The sequence below is a fragment of the Taeniopygia guttata genome, chromosome 4 (assembly GCF_048771995.1).
Source record: "Taeniopygia guttata chromosome 4, bTaeGut7.mat, whole genome shotgun sequence".
In the NCBI taxonomy this organism is placed as follows: Eukaryota; Metazoa; Chordata; class Aves; order Passeriformes; family Estrildidae; genus Taeniopygia; species Taeniopygia guttata.
The window spans coordinates 38,682,837-38,694,246 of NC_133028.1; the positions used below are offsets into that span (position 1 = coordinate 38,682,837).

At 40.4% G+C, this 11,410-nt stretch overlaps 1 protein-coding gene across 1 annotated transcript; it reads right to left on the bottom strand.

Moving 5' to 3' along the window:
* Window positions 1-1,244: 1,244 nt before the first annotated feature.
* Window positions 1,245-7,499, bottom strand: APELA (apelin receptor early endogenous ligand). Its single transcript, XM_012573422.5, has 3 exons — window positions 6,340-7,499; window positions 5,820-5,919; window positions 1,245-3,623 (listed from the first exon to the last, which is right to left on the bottom strand). The coding sequence occupies exons 1-2, from the start codon at window positions 6,413-6,415 to the stop codon at window positions 5,831-5,833; spliced, it is 165 nt and encodes a 54-aa protein (XP_012428876.1). The 5' UTR covers window positions 6,416-7,499; the 3' UTR covers window positions 1,245-3,623; window positions 5,820-5,830.
* Window positions 7,500-11,410: the final 3,911 nt, after the last annotated feature.

Below are 11,410 nucleotides of genomic sequence, written 5' to 3' on the forward strand. Positions count from 1 at the left end.
TGATGGTCTCTTGTGAATACACATCTTACGTGAGGGAAAATTCTCAGTCGGTATTTCTACTTTGTCTTTCTGAATTGCTCTTAGTGGATATTCTATATAATCACTTCAGTATTTCACTCCACAAGGAAAATCACTGATTGTAAAAAAATTTAAGAGGGTTTTCCTACTTTAAGGTTCTACACTAACATGTAAGTAACTAACATGGAGTTAAGCAGGCTTGCTCTACGGGAAGTCCTTCTTAATCTAAAAAACAAGGTTGCAGCAAGGACCAGAGACTTGGGCAGACAACAGTCTGAACAGGTAACTCAAGACATGGAAAAGCAGCTTCAGCCTTGGAATGAGTAGGCTTTTAGGCTTTCATTCTAAAAGCCATGGTGCCTTGTTTGAGCTGTTGGAGTGTTTCCTGCTTTGCACAAATATTTTGCAGCTGATCACTAGCAAGAAAGAGAAAGGCCAGTAGAAGAGCAAGTAGCTCAGTGGGCTAATTGTACTCTGAGAGTCAACATTTGAAACTTGTTTGCCATACTAATGTTTCTCCTGATTGGTGTCAATTTAAATATTTCATGACCCTTAGCAAAATGTGGCTTTGTGTAGACACTGAGATATTTATAGCATGTGTATGTGGCGTAAGGGAAATATTTCCAGTCTTTATTCTCCTATAATTTCCTTTTTTCCATACTGGAAAGGGAAGAGGTGAATTGTTTATTATCCTTTGGGAACATGCTAAACTGTTGTTTCTCACCAAAGCCTTGCATTTACCTCAGTTTCCTGCTGACCTGTTGTTACAGGACTTAATGAAATGTACTTTCAAATCAAGTTTTCGTTTTTCCGCATATTACAGCTATGTACAAGACAAGGAGTTAATTCAATGTTTTAGAAACTCACATTTTGCCTTCCAGAATTTGATGTCTTAATCTATTTTGGGATTAAGTCTTGCTAGTTTGCATCCATGCAAACATCAATTCTGACTTTGAGTAGACAGCAATTTGTACTTGTGCAAGCTGCCTTTAAGTGTACACTGGTACATGCACAGGGAGAGCTCAGTCAGTTTGGCTGTTGCAGCACTGTGTCCAAATTATTCCAATTTATAGATGTGATCACACTGTTATCATGCAAAGCCATTCTTACCATGAGCCTTATGTTTTACACATCAAATGTAAAGAGATAGGTTTGCATTTGACTTTGTTGAAACTGACTTGAATCAGAATTTTGCATTTTTAGAAAGACCAAAGATGTCAGGAAAATTTTTCCATTATTAGCTATCATTTATTTGTGTCAGAAATTGAGAAAAAAAATTTCAAATACTGATTCTTCTATGAATCCACAGGGAAAACAGGCAAGTTCTCAATTTTCTTTAGATGCATTGCTTTGACAGCTGAAGAATAGAGACTTTGAGGAGTGTACAAAATTTATTTCAAATAAGATACTATTTTAAATGCATACTATCTTTTTACAAAATATACAGTCAACCAGCTAGTTGATAAACTTATAGATCAAAGCTCACAATCAATGCCTTTTTAAAGCAGATTTGATGGTGTCAGAATGCCTTTAAATATCAGATATTTAGAATTATTTTGTAAACTTGACAGCAGGCTTTCTAGGGTGCTATTTTATTTTTCTCTCTCTGAAGGAACATGCATTTATAGCTTTTTCATAGATACATTATGTGTTTTTTACCATTTTATCAAAGTTAATTGAATAATTGTGATTATATAAAAGACCCAGTGCCACAATAGATCCATGTACTCATTCATAAGACATAATAGCTACTCTTCACCTATCTTGCTTTCTGACACTCTTTACCTGTAGTAAAGAGGTAAAGAACCTCTTTACCTAAACAGAGATAGCCAAGGATACATATCAAAGCCAAGTTAAATAAATAACTTTAAAAATATGTAGAAGTGGTAGGATGCCTCTTTGGGAATTTTTTTTTTTTTTTTTTTTTCAAGACCCCAAAGGTTTACCTGCAGGACTGCTTATTGTTTTAGATAAGTTTGACCATCTTTTATGATGGTTTTACACAACTCCAAAACTGAGTCTAAAGTTATATTTTAAGTTTTTTTTCATGGAGAGAAATTTGTAACTCCTATTAAACTCTGCCAGTATTAATTCAAGTAAAGTTTCAAGTTCTTAGAGATAAGGGGTTACATATGCACACTGATTAGAAAGTTTCAGCTATCCAGTTTTTTTGATTGCTGTTCTTTCAATTATTAGAAACTGTGTTGTAAGAATAAAAAACAGTAATACCAGATTTAAACCATGACACTTCTGATCTTTGATCATCCTTATATATTTTGTAAAAAATGTTGGCATTTCAAGTCTAGTACAATGACTTAAAAATCTGAGTATGTTTTATTTTCAGGTTGGTTTAGTTATGCTAATGAAAGTGCCACCACATTTTCCTTTATATGTCAGTAGGTAATTTCTGCTGAAATAAAAGGCAGATGTGAAGCATGTATTTTTAAGAGCAAAACTCAGACTAAAAGCTCAATGTATTCTTGACCTCCATTGCTGAAAAGAACAGCCTGTTTTCTGTTTGAAGTCTTCATTCATTGTAGTGCTACCTCCAAATATCCCATTCATTTAAATTACAGGAATAGAGTGCTATGCTACACTGGGGCTGACCAAACAAAGGATTCTTTTCAATGGTCTATTTTTATGCTCTATTTATAATACTGTAGAGGGTATTTTAGGAAAACTACTATTAAGCAAATAGCTCTGTAGTACTGAATTTTCAAGCATCTTTTAACTGTCTGGTTTGGCAGCCCACTTTAAGAAATCAAATGATAGGCTTTGCAGTAACAGCTCATTAGACAGGAGGATGGGCTTGACCTTAAGGCCTGGCTTGAGAGATCTGAGTTATCAGTTTTGCATGACCCTTGGCTAATCTCTTATCTCTGTGTGCTTCAATTCTCTATCTATAGAATGAGGGATAACACTCTTTGCTTTCTTATATTGTAAACTCTTACTATGCTTACTATACGTGAAGCTAGTGGGACCACTAGTGTGGTGCTGGCTTTGGTGCTATTACAGTAATGCATTCTATGTTATTATTAAGGTAATTCCATAAAAATGTAATGTTAGATGTTAAAACATATATGTATATATTATTAATATATAAAAGTATAAACAAAAAATGGACTTTTACAATTCCATACTGGAGTCAGATGCTATTTCATCCTAAACACAGCCTGAAATGAATAGTCAACAGCACTTCCAATTTCTCTCAGTTTGAATATTATATATCATCAAGAGTGGCCTTGGACAGACCCTTCCTTCTTACTGCCACTGGAAATCTACCTCAGATCAAAATCTACCTGATGTTTGATTTGATCTTTAACTTTCACTGCTCACTGTGAGAGCCAAATCATTTGCAGGGAATGATACTACCAGGTAAGTTCATGTATGTCCCCCATCACCACCACCGCTTCCCCTGCCACCACTTCTTAGGGTGTGAGACAGAGGCCAGCTCCAGGTCCAGCAGAATGTGACAGACAGGACTGCTGAAGATGGCACTGTGGTGGCTGTCAGGTCAGCTGTTTTTGATCTGGACTTTTGACAAACTTCTCTTATTTGTTTAACTGTCGCTCCTTTAAAGCACTGAAAAGTCCAGTATGAAGTTGCTGGGGGGAAAAAAGAAGAAAAGGAGATAAATATTAATGAGAGATTTAGTAGTCTAAATAAGTTTCATACAAAACAGAATGCATTATTTATAAAACACATGGATGAAATTTGGAATAACATGTCTTCATTTGGAAATTTCAGCTACAAAGTTGGAGAAAAAAGACAAAAGCAAGAAGGCTGCTAATTTAAAATTTTCTTAATTTTTTTGTGTATGGAACCGATGAAAACTCAAATTCAGTCTTCTAATTTCAAATGCTGAGAGAGGCTGCTATGCTCATTTTAGTTTCCTACCACTAGCTGAAATTCAGGCTTAAGAATGCATCCTGTTTGCATCTGCAAATGGCTCTATCCATATGTACAACTCCACTGAGATCAATAAGATTACTCATGTGAGTCAAGTAACCCAGGCATGTAAATATTTGCTGAATTTGGACTAAAACTGGAAGGGAATGTAAACGTAGGTGATAAATCCTACTTAAGATAAAGGATAGCACCCACAATGACTGCAGTTAAGAGAGTTAGTTCAGGTGCCTGTCTCCCCTTACACCCTAGCAGAGGTTTACTAAGTTCTAAACAGCTTTATAAAGCAGAAGGCTCTTTAGCTACATGTCTACAAAATTTATTGAGAATTAGTAAGTACACTGTTTTGTTTGGTCATTGACTTTTGTTACAAGAAATCAGCTCCCAAAGAAAAGGAGATAACACTGAAAATACCTTTTATCTTAATACTCTGTCAGGAAAGGAATTCCCCACAGAATATGAGTGGTATATGCAGCTACTGCAATCTCAAGTAAATGCATTCATTATACGAGGCTTCAGAGCACATTACAGAAAGTGTAGATGCTTTCTACACAATTTCCAGACATGGATGCTGAATGGAAGAAGGTTAAATGTACTCTTCTTAGGAACTGAAGGAAATAATTCTGAATTGATTCCTAGCCACTAGGCCTAAATTCCTCTGTCCCTCTGTCCATTCAGTCTCTGCCTACTGAGTGAATCGATCCAATTGCTTATCTTTCCAGGCTTAAGCTTAAACTGATGATGAAGTATCATTTAATCTGTCTTTCAAATGTAGCAGTGAGGAGACATGGCATTCAGTAGTAAAGCATCCTTCTGGCATGTCCTTTCTAATTGCATCTCAATTCTGCCACTCAGTATGCAGCCCATCTGAGATTCACTTTAAGATATGGCAATCTTTTTTTTCAACCTCACCAACTTGCCAGTTTACCATCCCATATGCACATTCCACGTGTTTATAGGCCAGCGCTATAGAGTGGAATGGTACCCTTTTGCATGGCTGTTTTGGGAGTGGTCTAAGTTCTTTTCAGCAAGGCAGTTTATGCATTGACAAGATGCTTGGCATAGAGCTGTTAAAAGTTTTACTTTAGTCTCCTTTTCACTGTTAACCACTCAGTAAATCGAAACATCTTTGCTCCACAGAATGCAGATTCTGACACCATTTATTTAGGATGCTGGCATGCCTGGGGCTACGACATTATTTTAATATATAATGAGTTTCAAAGATGCAAAACTACTGACTGCATTATTCATTCTTAAATTGCAAAGAGCGCCAGGTTTCCTTTTGATGCCTACCGTATTAGCATATGCTACCTGCCTGCTTCTGCAGTCACTTAGTATTTGAATGTATCTGCCCTCATCAGCTATAAAGCATTAATGTTTTGCACTTGTATAGCCTTTCATCCAAGGGGCTGAAAGTCTTTTGCTGACAATGATTAAGAATTACAGTCCCCTTTGAAGTGGGCTGAGTGCTGCTACCTTCATGTTACTGGCGGGCAGAGTGAGGTGGCTTCGCCCTGCATCCAACGCGGGGGAAGTGGCAGCGCTCGCAGCCCGGAGCATCCTCCGCAAGTGCCGCTTTACCCAGCCTTTGCACTAGTGACATACTGCCCCGCAGCTTTGCCAGCAGCCTCGGAGGGCAGCGTTCGGCCCGATTAGCGGGATCAGTTGTTTTTCCTGCCTCAAAAAGGCATTTGGCAGGAGAGGTGGCCTGGAAGGGGGACAAGGCGGCAGCGGCCGGCGGGACCCGCGCCCCAGCCCCGGGACAGCGCCGGCCCCGCCGTGCGCAGCTCCGAAGGGCCGTATCCAGAGAAAACGAGGGGAGCCCGGGCGCAGCGGGGCCCCGGCGCTGCTCCGCAGACAGGTGCGAATTCCCGAGGTGCTCGCTGCGGAATTACCTGGCCGGGGCTCAAGGGAAGGGCACCCTGGAGTGGAGCGGCATGCAGCGCCGGTGGGAGCAGCCGTGCCGGTGGAGCTTCCTGCGCAGCGCCAGGTTGGCTGCGGAGAGAGAGAGAGGGAGGGAGGGAAGCGAGGCGTGCGGGAGGCCGCCGGCAGTGCCTCTCCCCGGGACGGGCCGGCCCCGGCGCTCCCCGGAGCTACCGCTGCCCGGGCCGTGCCCTCCCGCGCCGCCGGCGTTTCCCGGTAGCAAGTCTGCGACAGCTGCCCACCTTGGGTCCCTATTTACCCCTGTTCCCCTCCGCGCCGCCTCCCTCCCCAAAGCTGCCAGACTCCTGGGATAGGCGAAGCATCCTCTCCCGCTGCCTCTAGAAGTAGAGATGAAGCGCACAGACGGATGCGCCAGGTCCAAACTCGTCCCGGAGTTCACAAACCGCGTTGGACGCGGTCAGCCGGGGGTTTGGCAGGCACGAACCCCCGGCTCCCGCCCCGGCACAAGCATCACGCTGAGGCATCGCCTACCTGGCCGCTGTCCGGAGGCTGGGAGGAGGCTCGCCAGGAGCACAGCCACGATCCAAAGCAGCAGCTGGAGCCTCATGTCTGCAGTCCAGGCGAGGCGTGCTCCGGGGGTGTGTGTGTGTGTGTGCGCCGGCGAGGAAATGCACGCAGAGCCGCCCGCGGGTGCGAGGGGCCGGCAGCGCCCGCAGCCGCCGCTCACATGCCAGGGCCCGGCCGGGAGCCAGGGCCAGCCGCCTCCGCCGGCGGGACAGCGATCGGCAGGACCACGGCTCCGGGGCTGCGCTGCGCTCCGGGCCGCCCTCTCCTCCCTTCTCCCTTTCTCTTTTTCTGTCACTCCCCCTTATTTTCCATAAGCAAACAGCGCAGGAATGAAAAGCCCGTGTAAACAGCAGCTCCGGTCAATGCGTAGGGGCAAGGAGCCTCTCGAACAATGCGGCCGCTCCACTTTAAATTCAACCCGGCCAGGAAAAAAACATATGTAAAACAAGCCCCGACGTTCCCTCCCCCATTTGCAACTGTTTAAACTTTGCATTGCCCATATTGGTCCCACATGCAGACACCAATGGCAGGGGCAGGAAATGCCCCCCCGACCTTTGTTCCCCCTCCCCGAAAGCGGGGGCAGGGAAGCCCCCCAAGCATGGCCCTTGTCCCAGCTCAAATGCCTTCTCTCTTCTCTAAACTAGCTGCGAACTTGTGGCTATTCAAAGTGAAACTGGCACTACTTAAGGCTAATGGGTGTCTTTTGTATCGTCAACTATTTTTAAAGATCAGAATATTCAGGAATTAATTTCTGAAGGTGTTTTTTTTGGTTCTTTTTTTTTTTTTTAACCGTGTAAGGTAAAATAGATATATCTGTTCCAGCAGTGCCAGTTTGAGGCCAGCAGTTTTGGATGGGACATCCATTTGTATAGCCCACCTGTACATTGCATTATATTTACACTTGATTATGATGAGAGCTCGCTTTAACAAACCACTGTAACCAACTGGTGCAGATACCCAAGCCTAAAGAGAAAAAAGGCAAAACCTGTGGAATTTGGGAGCAGCACAAAGCAGATGGCTTTGAAATACAGTGAATTACTGGCATCAATTGAAAATCGACTGGTCCTTTTTCTTTTCTCCAACCTGCTGGTTTCTTGTGATGAAATAGCACCTAGTTGTTTGGAAAAAAAAAAAAGTTTAAATTTATTCCTTTCTGGGAAAAATTTCTGTTCCAAAACATGCAGGAAAGAGTACATTTCTATATAAGCTAAGCACTACTATTATTACTTGGTAACTATTATTGAAAGTTGGAGAAAATTGTTATTTGCCTATTTCCTAAAAGAGTGGAATATATAGTTGGTTTGTTAGGGGGGTTCTTTGGAGTTGTTTTGTTTTTGGTTTGGGTTATTTTTTGTTTTGTTTTGTTTTGTTTTGTTTTGTTTTGTTTTGTTTTAATTCAGTTGCCCCTGTATTGCTTTCCCTTATTGTGGGCTTCCCCATTTTGTTTTAAAAACTATGTAACTCAATAGTGGGCACTAGTACCTCCTCGTAGAGTTATACATCATTACTTGGTTACTTAACTTGTCTAGGTAGAGTATGCACATATCAATTAAAAGACAAATTGCAGCTTGAATACATGGAGAAAATAGTTACTAAATGTTGTTTTGAAATGATACTGAGCCCGCTGAGGAAGGTGTCTCAGACAAAACATTAACAAAGGAAATCCTCTGCTGGATGATCAGATTTGTGTGTCATAATCAGGAGACACATCCCAGTGTTCTTCTTTACAGCTTAGTCATCATTAAGTTGTGATTTCTGGCCTTTATAGTGAACTTTTTAAAAATATTATTGCTACTAGCTCAGTTGAAATCAGGGTCCTGTGGTGGCAGTGACAGAATTATCTTAAGGGGGTTATAAATTCAAGTACAAATGTGGTGGAGTAGGAGAGGAGTGCTGTGCCCAGATCACTCAACGAGTTTGTAACAGAGCCAGGGTTATATCCACAATATCCAAAATGTCATTCTGTCCCCACTAGGACAGGTTTAGGGATGTGTTCTCTCGCTCACCACAAATGAGCACACACTGGCCACCTCATTCATACAGCCCTGCAAATGACCATCACTTTCATTCAGCAGGTGAGGTTCAGGCTCATAACCTTAAGGTGGAAAGTAGTATAGACTTCAAAGTGATAGGGACTCTGCAGAAAGCTAAAAGGCAGAAAGAATGCATAGACTATTGCCAGTCCCTCGGGCTATCGAGGCTTCTTCTGCACCTGAATGTGGTGAAGTCTACAGTGGTCAGGTTCTGAGGTGACCAGGAGTTAAATTTAGGGGTCTTGAGTAAGATGCAATCATTAAGTCCAATATTTATTGGGGTTTTTTCCAGTTTTGTATAGTATAATCTGTTAATTCCACTGTTAACTCTGTGCCAAAGTTTACAAATATTTACTTGACTAATCAAATCCAAGTCACTGTAGCACGAGCATGACAGAGTTATTATCATTTCCATGTAAGATACAGTAATAATTCTATGCTTCCCCACAGAAAAAAATGTTTAAAATGTAATACAGCCCCACTCTAGTTTGTAGTTCTTTTGCAAGTAGTTTCCTTCAGGTACTTACTTTCATGTGGAAGAGTGCTACTCGAAATTAGGCAAATAACAACTTAGTAGAATGTAGTGATGTAATAGTTCTGCCCTTTTCGTAGTGTTTTCTGGTGGGTTTTGGGCTGGCTTAGGAGGACAGGGAATGTAAAGTGTGTAGGAAAGCTGTAAGTCTGTAGAAATTGCTTTATGAGCTAGAAGAATTGGTTGTTCAAATCAATAGCCTTCCTTCTCTTATAATCTGGAAGGAACATAATAAAGGAATGATGATTTCAGCATTTTTACCTATATCATTGCTACTTCTCCAACAGACATTCTCTTCCTTATTTCCTCCTTGATAGGATTAAATAGTCAGATTATCTGTTTACATTCGGAAAGTGAAAAAAATAGTTAGCATATTGCAGAAACTATTTTGAAAGTGTTGAATAGGAGCTGCCTTTCCTGAATATCAAACATTAACTGGAACACACAACATTATCTTTTGCTTAACACATTTCAGTAAGTACTGTATCACTTCTAGGTGACACTTTCAGTAGAGTAGCTGCTCCAATCTTAGGGAATAATTTTGAAAATGTGGTGGCATCTCTAATAATAAAATTGGAAGAAATAAGGGAAAGGTGGATGAGAGAATATAAAATCATTTTGTCATATATAGAAGAATAAAAATTATCTTGATGAATGCAAAAGCAAGTCCTGGAAGAACAAAAGATGAAATAATGTGAGGAATCAGTAAAATGCACAGTATTAAGAAATAGAATAAGCTTGGATGATTACAACAGGAGATAAAGATAATTTGGCACCTCCAAGGATAGAGTAAGAGATTAATTAGCATTCCCTATTGCTCTGCTAGTCATAAATTGAATACTACTTTTGGTTTGAAGGCCAGCACATAATTATAAACTGTAGTGTTTATTGTTAATATTTAAAAACAGCTTTCAAATGCTATCAGTCTAAAATGTTAAGTGATGCTTCTAAAGTACAGGAATTAATTGCTGTATATGGCAATACTAGTTTCAGTCCTAGAATCTCAGATACCCCTTGTATAATAACTCTTCCCCTCTTAGAAGCCTGTAAAAATACATAGATCATTGTGGATCTCCCCTGTTTCATAAGAAACCATACTGAATGCTCAGCAGTGATAGTAACTGATAATAAGCAAAAATTCTTGTTTATTTTGACTTGGAGCTGTCAGATAACATATAATACCAGAGCTTCTAGTCAGGTTTTCTAACTTGGTTTTCCCCAAATTATTAATCTATCCTGCTGATCCAGAGGAATTATTTCACTAACCAGACAAGATCTGGGATAAATATGTTTACGGGTCAAAAGAATTTTGTGAAGCATATCTTCGAGTCAAATTTGCAAGTGTCACTAGGGAAAGTTCTCAGCTTTTCCTTGTTCTTTTCTATTACATTGCAAGATGGTAAGTGGGCTGTGAAACAAACAAAATTTTAAAAATGCAAAAAGATCATATGAGTAACTGCTTGAAAGGAAGAAGCTGGCCAAGAAATGCTCACAGGGATAAATTTTGAAATGTTGTTTAGGTGTCTGTGATTTTTTTTTTTACCACAAATTTCACTGGGATTATTATCTCATGGTTTTATAGGATCTATGTGCCTACCATGAATATAAAGGATGTTTTTTCTTCAGACCAGGGTACAGCACCAGATGCCAAATACAATGTTTGCCTTCTTCACTGACTGTAATCATGAAGACCACTTTTTCTAGGCAAAACTCATTAGCTCAAAAATTATGATTTCAGGAGAAAATGATGCACTCTGTCCTGATTTTTATCTGTGTTTGAAAATGAAAACCTACCCAGAAACAAAACTCTATTCCTCCTGTTTGCCATTTTGTTTTTTTCTGGAGGAAAAAAATCCACTTCCCTGCCTTGACTATTAGTGCTCACTGCCTTTCCTGCCTGGGGGGAGACAGTGCTCCAGAAGAAGATGGTAGTCAGCAAGCAGAAGGAATGTTCACTAGTAACCTGACACTGGAGACAGATGTGCTCAAGGAAAGGAAATGGGGATGGCTCAGACCAGGCTGAGCCTTGTATAACTTTTTTTAATGTTTTCTATGTGTGTTGCAGAGATACACTACCTAGAAAGTACACTTTCTTTAATTTTAATCTGGGAAGAAATTATTCTGTTCCTGCCATCATTTCCATGTTCTTACTGCAAAACAAGTCATAATTACAATTATTAGAATAATAATAAAAGTAAAACATGCTCTGGAAGACTTAGTCTATCTTACTTCTGTGACCCTACAATCTGTATGGTTGATTTTTTAAAATACAATGAAATACCAGCCCTGCTCCTGAATAATCATAAATTATGAAGTCCCTCCTAGACAAAAGACAGTTTCAACAGTTACCTCTGGAACTGTATTGATGAATTTTCTTTTTTACTTAAGGAAAATACATTTACATGGGCTCCAAGGTGCACTTATTTTTCTGTTTCCTTCCATCCCTTAGAAGTAAATTTTATTTTAAGAT